Source organism: Cottoperca gobio, chromosome 18, assembly GCF_900634415.1.
Source record: "Cottoperca gobio chromosome 18, fCotGob3.1, whole genome shotgun sequence".
Lineage (NCBI taxonomy): Eukaryota > Metazoa > Chordata > Actinopteri > Perciformes > Bovichtidae > Cottoperca > Cottoperca gobio.
This window is the reverse complement of record NC_041372.1, coordinates 4,311,501-4,327,558: the sequence shown is the minus strand read 5'-3', so window position 1 is coordinate 4,327,558 and position 16,058 is coordinate 4,311,501. Positions and strand designations below refer to the sequence as shown.

The following is a 16,058-nucleotide window of genomic DNA, read 5'->3' as shown; positions in this document are numbered from 1 at the left end:
GTCTTACGAGAAAACAAAATGCAAGTGCATGCACGCTCAAATTCATCAGAAAAAAAACAAAAAACGAACACAAAATAAATTCAGATTGTGCATGAAAACAATCCTGCAGACACATAAGGTACATTAAACACACACACACACACACACACTTTGAAATGTACACTGGGTTGAATTGGATAATAGATACTTCAGATACTGTATGTAAACATCACCAGTGAGTGTGTCTGGTGCATGTGGGAGTACTTGGTACAATGTGTATGTGTGTATGACGTTCATCTGAACCATAATGAACACAAGCGGACACACACACACACACACACACACACACACACACACACACACACACACTAAAAGAAGCACAACAGCACTCACAATCAAATCTTCAACTGAAAGTATGTAGAACTACGAATGTTCATTTTTTTGTAAAGCAGCTTAAAAGACAAGTTTGTGCAAGTATTTCTACTTTTTCTTTTTTATTATTATTATTATTATGCTTGATCAATCACAGACTGAGAGGCACTTTTGTATGTTTTGTCTCGTTACCAACCTCATCACCATCGTCTGTGAAGTAGTTCATTAAAAGACCTAAAGATGATGTAGACAAAACAATCCTGAAAGCACTGAGACAGAAATGCATGATGCAAAGAATCTTTAAAATCTTTAGAATATGTTATTGTTTGTGGAAGAATGTCACTTTTACCTGTGTGGAAATAAAAGGAAATAATGTTTTAAATTATTTTTATTCAATTTAATTTTTTACTTTAAACTTGGGTGTAAGGTTTGTGTGTGAATGTGGACACGTGTGTGTTTGGGAATATAGATCAAATAATCTACACAGGCAACATGAAGCACTGTGAAAAGTCTAATAATGAACCACAGAACACCTTCACTTTTTCATTTAAGAGGGTATAAAATAATACAGTTTCCTTCCTGGCCTAAACAGCTGACACGTCCGTTTCATAAACCATCACATCTGTGTGTACTCATCGTCTCACTGTCAGCCTGCGTTGAGATACATGTGCGTGTCTGTTTCTGTCCCAGTGAAGTGCTGTTTTATGTCTATGCAGGGTAATGAAGGGGTTAAAAAAACAATTACTGTTGAATTCAGTCTGTGTTCTTCTTGACAATAACAGTTAAACTGTCATTTTAACAACAAATGAGTTTATTGAACTGACTTGATGATTTCATGCCTATTAAAAGACGTTTTCTTTCCCTTTAAATTGACTATTTCTTTGGCTTTTCTAGTCGTCATGGTGAGTTAAAACTGAATAACACAAGTGGCAAAACTTGGTTGGAAATGTTACACATTTAATATAAATAGTTGGATCTGAATACAGAAGCTTATATAACAATTGTGATGAAACATTTTCAGCATGGTTTCTGAACATGCATTGCCCCCTTGTGGACAAAACGTGGAATGACGGCATCCTTAAATATTTTATTTTAATAGTCATATAGTTTTTTGACAGTGTATTTCTAAGAATGTCTTTATAAAATGTTGATAATAAAAATGTATATTATTTTGGTCCAGCCCATCCAACGTAGTACAAAGTACTGATACGTTACAATACGTTACACATCAGTGGTCTCCCTGTCTGCGGCGTTCCCAGCTTCCCATTGGCTGTGGGAGCGCAGGTTGTGTTCAGGGGCCATGACTTGACCAATAGGGATACGGTAAGTTGCTAAACTGCCGGTCAGCAGCAACATCAGTGTGGCTGTCAGAGTAGCTGCCCAACTGCATGCTGGGAGACCAACCTAGGAAACGAGGGGGAGAGAGTGTGAGAACATGCTTTTTGAACATCACAATGACTTGTGACTTCACTTGGACTTGAGCCTTTTGACTTAATAATGCTTGATACCTTTAAAAAGTACGTTATTTAAAAAGTGTTCCACTATTCAGTTTATTTACTGAATCAACTCACTTCAATCCTATTCATTATTGGAGAACTAACGTTACGTTACTGAGCTTATGGAAGCAAATAAAAGACAAGTATTGAAATTTAAACACCACTGAAGTTATAGCATCGAAATATTTTTCTTTTAAAAACTTCTATCTGAATTTATTTGTTCTAAATGTACCTCTTTGAATTTGATTGATTAATCTGAATTAAACTTTGTTGTAACACTGGTTTAAAAGCCTACTTTTATTAACATGCAGATATTATTTCCTCCCCTGAAGTAATGTAGCAATACATTGTATTACAACTGACATTTTAGCCCAGTAAGGAAAGTGCACTAATGCTTTTTGTCCCCCTTTTAGCATACATAGTTCCCTCCCATTTAAATAATCTGAAAAAGAAAGGAAAGAAATGTGAAGGTTTCTCAGTGTTAGTGCTTCCTGCACAGCTGGCTTGATGCATGTGTACTTACCGTTCCCAGCAGATTGCTCAGAGCGATGTCGGCATACGCAGAGAGGAAGGCTGCGTGCAGAGGAGAAGAAATTAGGCTGAATATATCCTCAACACTCTCACTCGTCAGGTTGCTGATGTACACAGCAGCGGGTACAGAGGTTGGCCCTGATAGGAGACCAACTGGAAGCTCTGATTAAGACCAATTCACCTAATGAGCATATTACCTCCCTGCCAAACAGATCAGCACTAATGTCCATGGTGATCCAGCTGCAATTTCAGATGTGTTGGAAATGTGTTTGTCTGTATTCAGAGTATTCAGAGAAGTGAGAGAAATTGCCAAAGGACGTGAGAGTGAAGAGGAAATATGTATAGAAACAAAGGCTGAAAATATGAAGGACATGTTTTGACTGTCTGTCATTACTGGATGGAACCGTTTACCTCGCTGACTCAGCGATTCATTAGCAGCAGAGCAGTTATGAAAGGATTTACTGAGCGGAGCAGCGATGCCGTAAGTGATGACTCAGAGCTCAGACAAATTACATTAACTGAAAAAGAGATGCCGTTCACACATGCAGAGTCCCACATAAACCGCCTGGATCACTGTTTAGGAACTAAGACAAATGAGTTTGATTGGCTGGAGACGAAAAAAGTGTTTATAAATCAAAGTATGGAGCAGATTGTTTTGATATGCATTTCTCTACTTTCACAGACAGCAGCCAAGAATGGGGCTGCACAGTGCCATTATTAAGTCTGACAAGAAGTGAAAGATGCATCTGTACACAATTAAAAAATGACTTGAAATGCAAAAGTTTAAGTTAGTAAGATTTAAAAAAGGTGTTAGTTTGAGCAATCCCATCCTATTTCTGTGTTTTTGATATGCACTGCATTTCATTTGAGCGTTTCAGCACCATGGACAGTGACCATTGAAGCTGCTTGTTGGTTTCTGTCGCCCTCCAGTGGCAGAGTACCGTAATGACAAGAATAATGTGAGAAGTAAAAACATTTGCTTTACTCTTAAATCTATTTGTTTTAATATTCCTGCAAAACACAAGCAAGGTTAACGCATCGGATAATTCATACCAAAAAATGTAAGTTAGTATTTTCTTGTTTTTCTGCCAAAAACTATTACGTATACTACACAATATATAAACATTTTAGCTTGTAGATTTGACAAAACTGTGAAGCTTTAAGAGAGAGCGTTGCCTTGTAATGGTTCGTCATTATTCTTTTTACAAATGAGTTACAACTATACTGTACAAAATGTCAAGTGGTCATTTTAAATAAAGGAGTAGTGGGACAAAAACTAAACTGAAGAAGGATGAAGAATATATATTATAAGAAGTTTGTAGAATAACAGTCATGTGTTGTCCATTCTTAAGAGAACCTAAACAGACAAACATAAAAATAACATAATGAGAATGTTCTCTGTATTTTCTTTCAGTTTTTATGTTACTAAAAGAGCTCAATTGAGTTTGCTTTTGGTTTAATTTTGGGTTATTCGAGTTTATTAATTAATTATTTTTTTGTTTCTAGATTATTGGTCGATTTCTTGACTTTGTCTTTTGGTTGATTTTAGTCATTAAGTGTTAAACATTTCTTTAATTGTTCAAGACACTTACAATACATAATACTCAATGATTTATTATGTACATTTGCAAATAGTCTTTTAGTGTGTTTATTTTTGTATCATTATCAATATATGACACGTTTACAGTTTATAAAGGATGCACTTTGAACAATAGATAGCAACTGTGTGTGTGTGTGTGTGTGTGTGCGCGCGTGTGTGTGTGTGTGTTCGTGTGTGTGTGTGCGCGCGTCACCGCTGGCGATGGCAAAGAGGTGAGTCCTCCAGCTGAAGGTGAAGAAGAGTCCTCCAACAGCCATGCAGCCCAGAGCTCCATTAAACCCCGACAGACCCGAGTACAGAGAAGCATGACGCACCGCCATGGATAGACCTGTCACAAACAACACACACACACACACACACACACACACACACACACACACACACACAGTGAGAGGTACACTTTTACAAATATTATCACAGAACAATGAGTCACTGATGTGGGAATCTCTCACACACACGCGCACATAAACATACACACACACACACACACACACTCACACACACACAATACTAGAATCAACCATGTGGTGGCGCTGGTTGCCTTCAGTTCAAATTTAATTTGTGTGTAACCAAATAAGGAAATGTTGAGTTTCCCGTTCTAGTCCTTCATATCTACATAGAAGGAACATGAATATCTGGTCCAAGATGACCTTTTTGTTGATTCCTGTAAAAACGTCATTTGATTGAAAGCCTGACAATAGCTGTTAGTTTGAAGTCTTGTGTGACGGTGTGTACAGGAAGTGATGCATCACTAGGGAGGAGCGGAGACGTGATTCGTCGGCTTTGTCTCTTGTATTTATGATTTTTCCACTTTAGAAAACACTGCCAGTAGTCATGTGATGATGGTGAGACGGGGAAGTCCTGACGAAGGCCCGTCTCGTCTTTAGTGAGATGAGCTGCACTAAGATAAATGGTTTCACGTCTGTCACTGTAATGGGACAGTGTGAGTAATGACAGAAGGAGACATGAGAAGAGAAAGCTTAGGTGAGATCACACAGGACCCTCTATGGAGACCTTTAAGTTGCATAATAATGATATTCATTTTCACATTTCCGAAATTTGATTTATTGTTATTGATTTTACACCAGTACAAACCGTGAACAAGAGGCACATCTTGAATGTTCGGCAGGACTGGTCTCTGACTTGACAGACAAGGAATCTTTGATCTTTGATCCACTAACCCTTTCTTGTGCCAGATACAAAAAGTGGTGTGAGAGGAAATACATTATTTTTCAAAACCAGAGAAAATCAGCGAGTTATGTTAAGTTTACATTTATCAACAAGAGTGCGAACATTTGTTGTAATAAACACCCGAAGTATGTTAAAAACCTTCGGAGACAACTCTGACCAGGAAGAGAGACGGGGTATTACTTTAGATGCAGCGCTGATGGGGGGAGTTTACTTTTATAGAAATGTAACCGAGTATTTGCCGAATTAAATTCAAATGTATTTGACGACTGGGAAGGACTAAACCAGGTTGTCAACAACATTTTAACAAGTCGTTATAATGACAACGTAAATATTGATGCTTTTTTTTGTATTACATTGTTCAGTCCTGATTCAGTCTGTGCGGTACTGCTGCGGAGTGTTGACGCGGTCGGTGGAGGAACAGCAGGTCAATGTCTCACGTCTTTACAAAACAAACACTACACTGTGAAGCTGAAGATATACACAGACTGCATGGGGGGGGGGGACGGGGGGACACAAACACACACACCTCAGCGAGCCCCAATGCATTGACCTTTTCTCTGCTGGCCCTCAGCAGCGGCAGTGGCGCTGTCCTTTAACCTGCACATGAGGGAGAATAACGATGTCATCACACAAAGTGGGGCCCCTGAGATCAGCTGCACAAGCTTCATTCAGAATCAGCAGGCCGCATAATGCTTTGCATGAGGAGAGACTCGCTGCCCGTCGACCTATTCTAACCGTAACCATTCAAAGTCAACGCCTAACCTTAACCATCTCACAGGTTTCACAAGTCGAAGGTTACCATAGACACAACCCCGGCTGTAGGAAAAGGAGCGCACCAATAAGATATTAGTGAGGTGTTAAGTGGATCTTCATATGTTGGTTTCCATCCATCCGTCTTTATGTGCATTTTGTGCAGAAAAAGCCCTGAATGGAAACGATGGAAATAAACAAAAAGGATTAATATTGCAAAGCCTTTATAAGGTGGTCCAACACAACACAATTCACAAAGATGGGCTGTTGTACTGCACTGTATGCAGGTACAACTTTACCTAATAAACTGGTAACCCTGGTGCCTCTTGCTGCACATGAAGCCAGGAGAGACAACACTGATTGATGTGTGTAAGCACGTAGGCCATCGGTCCTGGAGCCCCACCCAGAAAGAAATGAGCTTTCAAACTGCTTATTGACTGTTTCACTGATATATACAGTGCTCATGTTTGTGGCTGTATTTTTACCTACCCGAGTAAGAGCAAAATCATAAAAGATTACTGAACGCTGTGCAGAGGAGTGACCACCAGTAACCCACTACTTGTAGCAGCTATGTATAATTTATACACACGTGCACTTTCAAACCTTAAGTTTTTAGGCAATTCTCACACTTTCTCGCACTTTCAGACTCATTTGAAATGCATAGCAGTCAAACTGAAACGCACGACCAACCATAAACAAAAGATAAATGGCTCAAATTCATTCTTACATGTAGGTAATAATACTGCAGGATTTATAGCAGTACAATTTGGAAGCTCTTCTGAAGATAAATGACCCTCTGGCTGTGCTGCGATTGATTTCCTTATTACCAGGCATTGTGTGCTGCAGTTTAGCATTCTGGTGCACAGACTGCCACTGACCACACCCCAAGCAAGCCTCCTCACCAGTTATTCTGCCATCCGCTCCCTCTTTCCACTTTTACAGCTACCTTCTTCTGCAGTCTGCCTTTAAACGCTCCCCCTGCACTCATCCTGTCTCTCCCTCATCCCACACTTCATTATCTTCCTCTCCCTCTTCCTGTTCATTGTTACCATCCTCCCTTTGTTTCTCATTTCCAGTACATCCCTCATTTCCTTCCTTGCTTCCTTCATCCCCTCCCTCTCACTCTGCTCCCCTCTTTCCCTCGCCAACATAAGGGTGTCATTAAAGACTAATGGCATTGTGGGAGGTAGGCCCCAGAGGATACTAATATTTTTACTGTTTTTCTAATATGCGCTGTCAGTGTGTGTGTGTGTGTGTGTGTGTGTGTGTGTGTGAGCGAGATATTGTCTATGCTAATAGAATGAGTCAGCGAGTTCTTATCATATCAAACCCAATATCTCCTCTTTTCCAGATGCTGCCTGCATCAAACCTCATGACGAGCTGCAGACTAAACAGATCAATATGCTGGATTGAACTGCACACGTGTTGTTTTCCAGTGTTCGTGTTTAATGGCTAACTTTACATTTAGACCTTTGCTCTTTATTCATCTGCTGATGTTGCCCTTTGAAGCCCTCGAGGGGCTGAATGGATTGCTCTGTATGGAGACTCATTTGTTAACACTGTCCAGATATGACATGTTGTATCTACAATCCTTTCTTTATGGATGCTTCTAATCATGTGTGCTAACAATCTTGTGTTTTATATCTATTTTTAGAAGTGACCTACTGTACAGAAAGTGGAGTATGATAAAATGACTAAGAGTCCACAGCCATGCTAGTGGCCCTATGAGGCTGTATTAGGCAGAGTGATGCCTAAGCTAAATGCTAAGATCAGCATGGTCACAATTATAGTAATGTTTACCGTGTGTGATGATCAGTGTGTTAGCATGCTAACATTAGCTATTTAGTACTAAACTGCTTTTTAACCTACAAATACAAAATGTATAAAAAGACATTTAGACCTGATGATGCTGATGCTATTAGTTTTGCAGATATTTGGTTCCAAATCACATTATTAAATAAATAAATCCTAGAGTTTCTTAATGTGTTACTCATCGTGCTTTTAAGGTCTGTCGTGTAACAGGTCTGGTGGTTTGTTGTATTACGACTATTTACATGTAATACAGGCCATAAATAAACATCAACATTGGATCCCTGCAGTGTGTGAGCTATTTATTTATGCATTTCATTGTTACTCATTTTGGGCTCAGCACCTGCCCTCTTTGGTTTGGATGTGCGTTTGGATTCCTTTGTGCATAAATAAACATCCTAAACTTCCTAATATGTCAAACCAGAGATGCAGATGTGAGGTTCCTTTTATGTGTAATGTCACATCAATACAAAGCTACTTAAGAGAACAGCGACTTCTCCAACAGCCTCATTTCTCTCCCCTCCTGTGTTTGAAGCCACTTTAAAGCATTTCTATTATTATTCTCCAACAACATGAATGTGGCAGGAGGTGGAGGCTCTGGCCTACATACAGCCCCTGATCTCCTTCTCGGAAACCCCATGTGGGTATAGTTTACACAACAATGCCTTGAGTGACAGCTCTAAATATGGCCTCACACTCTTCCCAGTCCGACACATAATACTGCGTCTCTATGACTCTCACAGATAAATCAGGCAGCATTAAGAGGTGCTGATTACTCAGAGAGCCACACTGATTTCCCCTGCCTGTCGTCAGGGAGCCGAACACCTCCAAACATCTGCTGCCTGCGGTCTCCCACCACAGCTTTATCCATGAGAACATGATTAAACGGATTATAACAGATGAATGAGACGGTGACGAAGACAACGATACTTGGAAAGATATTCTCATGGTGGGGACTGGAAACAAAGATCAAGGTGGTGAACATCATGGAAGAAAATCCACGTTAATACGTTTGTTACAGAAATGAAGTTATGAAAGTTGAGTAGTCGGCGTACGGCATCCACCTGTCCTCATATTACCACGGCGTGAACTGACATGCGAAAAGATACACGCCATAGATAGATACACGCCATTAATGGAGATAGATAGTTAATTCGTCCCGTGGGGACATTTGTTTGCAAATTCTGTCTCTGTAGATTCATTCCGTACTGTATGCTGTAGGCAGTGAAGGATAATGGATGCAGAGGAGCAATGGAGAGAATGACGCAAGTGAAAAGAATAATAACAGGAGTTCTGAACGCTGAGAAGAAGCACAGATTCAAGGAGATGGAGAGAGAATAAAAGGGAAGCAGAGGAAAGACAGAGCCAGGGGCACGGCCTGTTGTCTGAAGTGTTGAAGAGGATGGTGTCAATTCAAAACACACAGACACACACACAGACACACACACACACACACAGACACATTTCTGAACATCTCTCTCTCTCTCTCCTCTCTGTGGCACTACTTTTCTCTTTATGTCCACTGCTCTTTTCCTTCTCAACTCTATAACCCTTTTCTCTCTCTGGAAATGAAATTCCTTTTGTTTGGCAGAATCTTTAAGAGATTTTAAAGGTGAGATGATTTAGTTAACATGACACATCAAGGAGCCTGACAGACAGACAGGACCAAAACCAAGTAACCCAAGTATTGTCTAAATGCGTTACCAATAAGAAATGTATAGAATAGAGCTGCAACAATGAATCTATAGACAGAAACATAATCGGCAACAATTTATATAGAGTAATCGTTAAAATATTCTTCATGCTTTTCTCTGGTTTATATCATATTAAATTGAATATCTTTGGGTTTTGACTGACATAACAAGACATTTAAAAGACTTTCTGGAACTGGAACTAGACCAAATGATTAATCAATTAACCTAGAAAATAATCGGCAGATTAATCAATAATGAAACTATTCGTCAAGCCTCATCTTCCAGACATTCAAAGTAACAACAACTAAATCAACACTCACGGACAACCATGCTCTTGTTAATGTAATATGCTCTTGTTAATGTAATATGTCCTTGTTAATGTAATATGCTCTTGTTAATGTAATATGCTCTTGTTAATGTAATATGCTCTTGTTCATGTAATATGCTCTTGTTAATGTAATATGTCCTTGTTAATGTAATATGCTCTTGTTAATGTAATATGCTCTTGTTCATGTAATATGCTCTTGTTAATGTAATATGCTCTTGTTAATGTAATATGCTCTTGTTAATGTAATATGCTCTTGTTAATGTATATGCTCTTGTTCATGTAATATGTCCTTGTTAATGTAATATGCTCTTGTTAATGTAATATGCTCTTGTTAATGTAATATGCTCTTGTTAATGTAATATGCTCTTGTTAATGTAATATGCTCTGGTTAATGTAATATGCTCTTGTTAATGTAATATGCTCTTGTTAATGTAATATGCTCTTGTTAATGTAATATGCTCTGGTTAATGTAATATGCTCTTGTTCATGTAATATGCTCTTGTTAATGTAATATGCTCTTGTTAATGTAATATGCTCTTGTTAATGTAATATGCTCTTGTTAATGTAATATGCTCTTGTTAATGTAATATGCTCTGGTTAATGTAATATGTCCTTGTTAATGTAATATGCTCTTGTTAATGTAATATGCTCTTGTTCATGTATGCTCTTGTTAATGTATATGCTCTTGTTAATGTAATATGTCCGTGTTAATGTAATATGCTCTTGTTCATGTAATATGTCCTTGTTAATGTAATATGCTCTTGTTCATGTAATATGTCCTTGTTAATGTAATATGTCCTTGTTAATGTAATATGCGTCTTGTTCATGTAATATGTCCTTGTTAATGTAATATGCTCTGTTAATGTAATATGCTCTTGTTAATGTAATATGCTCTTGTTAATGTAATATGCTCTTGTTCATGTAATATGTCCTTGTTAATGTAATATGCTCTGGTTAATGTAATATGCTCTTGTTAATGTAATATGTCCTTGTTAATGTTGATAATGCTCTTGTTTAATGTAAATGCTCTTGTTCATGTAATATGTCCTTGTTAATGTATATGCTCTTGTTAATTAATATGCTCTTGTTATGTAATATGTCCTTGTTAATGTAATATGTCCTTTATGTATGCTCTTGTTAATGTAATATGTCCTTGTTAATGTAATATGCTCTTGTTAATGTATATGCTCTTGTTAATGTAATATGCTCTTGTTAATGTAATATGCTCTTGTTAATGTAATATGCTCTGTTAATGTAATATGTCCTTGTTAATGTAATATGCTCTTGTTAATGTAATATGCTCTTGTTAATGTATATGCTCTTGTTAATGTAATATGCTCTTGTTAATGTAATATGCTCTTGTTAATGTAATATGCTCTTGTTAATGTATATGCTCTTGTTAATGTAATATGCTCTTGTTAATGTAATATGTCCTTGTTAATGTATATTGTCCTTGTTAATGTAATATGCTCTTGTTAATGTAATATGCTCTTGTTAATGTAATATGCTCTTGTTAATGTTAATATGCTCTTGTTAATGTAATATGCTTCTTGTTAAATGTAATATGCTCTTGTTAATGTAATATGCTCTTGTTAATGTAATATGCTCTTGTTAATGTAATATGCTCTTGTTAATGTAATATGCTCTTGTTAATGTAATATGCTCTTGTTAATGTAATATGTCTCTTGTTAATGTAATATGCTCTTGTTCATGTAATATGTCCTTGTTAATGTAATATGCTCTTGTTAATGTAATATGCTCTTGTTAATGTAATATGCTCTTGTTAATGTAATATGCTCTTGTTAATGTAATATGCTCTTGTTAATGTAATATGCTCTTGTTAATGTAATATGTCCTTGTTAATGTAATATGTCCTTGTTAATGTAATATGTCCTTGTTAATGTAATATGCTCTTGTTAATGTAATATGCTCTTGTTAATGTAATATGTCCTTGTTAATGTAATATGCTCTTGTTAATGTAATATGCTCTTGTTAATGTAATATGTCCTTGTTAATGTAATATGTCCTTGTTAATGTAATATGCTCTTGTTAATGTACATGTAATATGTCCTTGTTAATGTAATATGTCCTTGTTAATGTAATATGCTCTTGTTAATGTTATATGCTCTTGTTCATGTAATATGCTCTTGTTCATGTAATATGCTCTTGTTCCATGTAATATGCTCCTGGTTATGTAATATGCTAATGTAATATGCTCTTGTTAATGTAATATGCTCTTGTTAATGTAATATGCTCTTGTTAATGTAATATGCTCCTTGTAATGTAATATGCTCTGGTTAATGTTAATATGCTCTTGTAATAATGTAAGTAATGTCCTCTGTTAATGTTATATGCTCTTGTTAATGTAATATGCTCTTGTTAATGTAATATGCTCTTGTTAATGTAATATGCTCTTGTTAATGTAATATGCTTCTTGTTAATGTATATGTCCTTGCTTAATGTAATATGCTCTTGTTAATGTAAATGTCTTGTTAATGTTATATGTCCTTGTTAATGTAATATGCTCTTGTTAATGTAATATGCTCTTGTTAATGTAATATGCTCTTGTTAATGTAATATGTCCTTGTTAATGTTAATATGTCTCTTGTTAATGTAATATGCTCTTGTTAATGTAATATGCTCCTTGTTAATGTAATATGTCCTTGTTAATGTAATGGTAATATGCTCTTGTAATGTAATATGCCTCTTGTTAATGGTAATATGCTCTTGTTAATGTAATATGCTCTTGTTAATGTAAATATGCTCTGGTTAATGTAATATGCTCTTGTTAATTGTAATATGCTCTTGTTAATGTAATATGCTCTTGTTAATGTATATGCTCTTGTTAATGTAATATGCTCTTGTTAATGTAATATGCTCTTGTTAATGTATATGCTCTTGTTAATGTAGTAAATATGTCTCTTGTTAATGTAATATGGTCCTTGTTAATGTTATATGCCTCTTGTTAAATGTAATAGTGTCGCTTGTTCATGTAATATGCTCTTGTTAATGTAATATGCTCTTGTTAATGTAAATATGGCTCTTGTTAATGTAATATGCTCTTGTTAATGTAATATGTCTCTTGTTATGTAATATGCTCTGGTAATGTAATATGCTCTTGTTAATGTAATAGGCTCTTGTTATGTAATATGCTCCTTGTTAATGTAATATGCTCTTGTTAATGTAATATGTCCTTGTTAATGTAATATGTCCTTGTTAATGTAATATGCTCTTGTTAATGTAATATGTCCTTGTTAATGTAATATGTCCTTGTTAATGTAATATGTCCTTGTTAATTAATATGCTCTTGTTAATGTAATATGCTCTTGTTAATGTAATATGTCCTTGTTAATGTAATATGTCCTTGTTAATGTAATATGCTCTTGTTAATGTAATATGTCCTTGTTAATGTAATATGTCCTTGTTAATGTAATATGTCCTTGTTAATGTAATATGCTCTTGTTAATGTAATATGCTCTTGTTAATGTAATATGTCCTTGTTAATGTAATATGTCCTTGTTAATGTAATATGTCCTTGTTAATGTAATATGCTCTTGTTAATGTAATATGCTCTTGTTCCTTGGAATGAGTTAAAAGGCAAACGGCAGCATTTTAGATTTAGGTCTGACAGAAGATAGTCTCTGGTGGAGCCCTGATTCGTCCAAATAAAATAAATAAAAAACTATGGCTGACCTTTCAAGACCAATGAAGGTTACAAATGACTTAATTTGGGCTAAAATAGCTCAGTGGATGACACATGGAAAAACAGAATTGGACAATGAAGGGGGGAGGAACGTACAAATGACAGCGATGGACACCAAGTTTGCTATGTTGCTCGTTTCCTGTTGTTGTTGTTGTTGCCCACACATCGCTTTGGTCACACTGTTGTTTTTATTGCAGCAGTTTGCATGTGCGTGTGTACAAGCTCATCCCCACTCCCCCTTTTTCAGTATGACTCATAGCTCAAAAAACACACAAACACACAGCAAAGTATTTTGGGACACTGTGCTGTACTTTTAGTCGCAGACGGAAGCAGGGGGCTGAAGTCTTTTAAACTCCGAGCAGTCCTCACTTTGAATAGAGACACAGTGATGCAGATGTAAAAGGTGCACACAGCCACAGGCCTGTGTGTTTGGTTATCAAGCCCAAATTGCTGTGTGTCTTTCGGAGCTGCCCACAGGCTGCAGCTGCCCGTCTTACAGTCTTATATTTATATCCACTGCAGCGCTGACATTTTGCCTTAGTGCCAGAGGGCTTTAATAATCCGTACCTCGCTTTAACCTTGTTGAAACATGCTGTAATTCAACATTTGCCATGCAGGGAGCGAATCCTGCGATCTATTTATGGTCCTAACTGATGGTTTAATAAATGCTAGGTTTATACTGCTACCTAAGACAAAAGTTAATGATCCTGCATGATGCTACGGGCACAGGTATAATGGCTTGTGCAACTTTGACAGCAAAATATAGTGTCAGCAACCAAATAAAGCAAATGTGCTATTAAAAAAAGAAGAAAAACAAGGCAGGACTGAGTACTCGTGTCCTCGGCTTGTCCCTAACACAAAGCTTGCACGGACTAAGATTTGTTCCTAATGAAATGTGTTTGGGGTAAGTCACGGTGCATGTGGTCAATAATGTATCCAGGAATAACAGAGGAGATTCTCCTGAGACTGACAGCACAGCAGAGAGTTGTTGGGGAACTCACAAGAGACGGATTAAAAGACAGAATGAGGCGGTCCCTGTGGTTCAGGGGTTGAGATGCCGACCATAAAACGCAATGTCAACACTGTTGAGTCTGTTGCATCTCTCTCTTGTTTCCTGTCGTCTCTCTGCTGTTTCTAATGACGACACAGAAATGCCCCAAATACTAGAAATTAGGGACGTCACAAAATCTGATTTTCAGTATTGAGGCCAGAATATGTTTTTTATAATAATGATTTTTTTGTTAAATAACAAGGTTAGCGCCAATACCGGTGTGTCAAAATCAAAACAGCAGGTACAAAAATAATCGGACTTTAAGTCCTTAGGACAGGTCCAGCTCTAGAAACGCTGGATCCTGCCTCCGTATAATGAATACCAACACCATCTTTATGTTAGATCCTTCCTGCAGGTATACACAAACATCTTTCAAACTCCTCCCCCACAGTTTATATTACAGGCTTTTTGTTACAAATGTCTCCGTGCCCAAGCTGACATAACGCTGATGATATTATGAGGGGATATAAACAAATCTCCTCCAGCGCCACAAAGGACATTATCCTAAGTGTTTTCACAGCCTGAGTAGTACTCTCTATGACTCGTAAACTGACATTTATGTGTGAAATGTTGGGAGTTTTCCCTGTAAGTAATTAGTAAGACATACTGGCACTAAAATATGTGGAGGCCATACTGCAACCCTGATTAGTTCAACCTAAAATATACCAACGATAGTATGAGTTCAGGGTCTGTGAGAATATACATTACCATTACAGTATAATCTACAGAACAAAACAATCCTGTTCCCACTCCTCCCACACAGACATGCAAACACACAGATGGATACTCACCAGCCAACGTTCCTACTGCTGATCCCAGCAGAGCATGGGCGGCCAACAGGGGGGAGTAGAGCAGAACAGCTCCCAGGATGAGGAGGGAGGGCCCCAGAGCGCCACAGGCGAAGATCTGACCCACGCCCAGAGGGATGCCACGCATTACCTGCACAAGAGAGAGAAGTCACAGGAAGATTTTTGAGAAGAGCATATTGCAAATGATTATACACACTTTTTATATAAAATCCCGAGAGCAGACTCACAAAAACATAACGACAAAATGGGTGGAATCTTTTCAGCGGCTCTTTTCTCAGTCAAACGCACGCACACGCACACGCACACACACACGCAGCGCTTCCCAACAGTCAGTAAGAAGTGAAGAGTTTCCATGGCGACTGGATGGGTGCACCTGCCTGTCGCTGATATTTACAAGTCATAAATGCAGTTTAATTATATTTGTGCGACACAACTCTCTTTGTGCGCGCGTGCTTCTAAGTGTGTGTGTGTTTGTGTGCGGAAAGATTAAATACGCCGTTGTGGTAGTTCAGCCAGAGTGCCCTCCTCAGCAGAGTGAAAGCTGAAGACATTAAATATAAATAGGACCGACGTCATCCACATCCCTGGAGAGAGCCAGAGGAAGGAGGAGAGGAAGGAGGAGACGGAGACGGGTAGAAGAAAAGAAAGGAGAGCAATAGAAAAGAAGAAATGGGATGAAAGGGGAAAAATAAAAGATTGTTTTACATCAAAGACTGAAATCAAGGAGAAATCTATGACTTTATTG

At 37.6% G+C, this 16,058-nt stretch overlaps 1 protein-coding gene across 2 annotated transcripts; it reads right to left on the bottom strand.

Annotated features, from left to right (window-relative positions):
- Positions 1-431: 431 nt before the first annotated feature.
- LOC115023626 (urea transporter 1-like) lies at positions 432-15,743 on the bottom strand. Of its 2 annotated transcripts, none has more exons than XM_029454792.1 (5): positions 15,541-15,743; positions 15,296-15,443; positions 4,172-4,306; positions 2,371-2,420; positions 432-1,755 (listed from the first exon to the last, which is right to left on the bottom strand). In XM_029454792.1, exons 2-5 carry the CDS (start codon positions 15,438-15,440, stop codon positions 1,573-1,575), a joined length of 513 nt encoding a protein of 170 aa, XP_029310652.1. In that variant the 5' UTR covers positions 15,441-15,443; positions 15,541-15,743; the 3' UTR covers positions 432-1,572. The 2 variants fall into 2 exon arrangements, with proteins under 2 accessions (XP_029310652.1, XP_029310655.1); XM_029454795.1 differs by lacking the exon at positions 15,541-15,743 and adding an exon at positions 5,696-5,766 and having other exon boundaries at positions 15,296-15,430.
- Between the last annotated feature and the right edge of the window lie 315 nt (positions 15,744-16,058).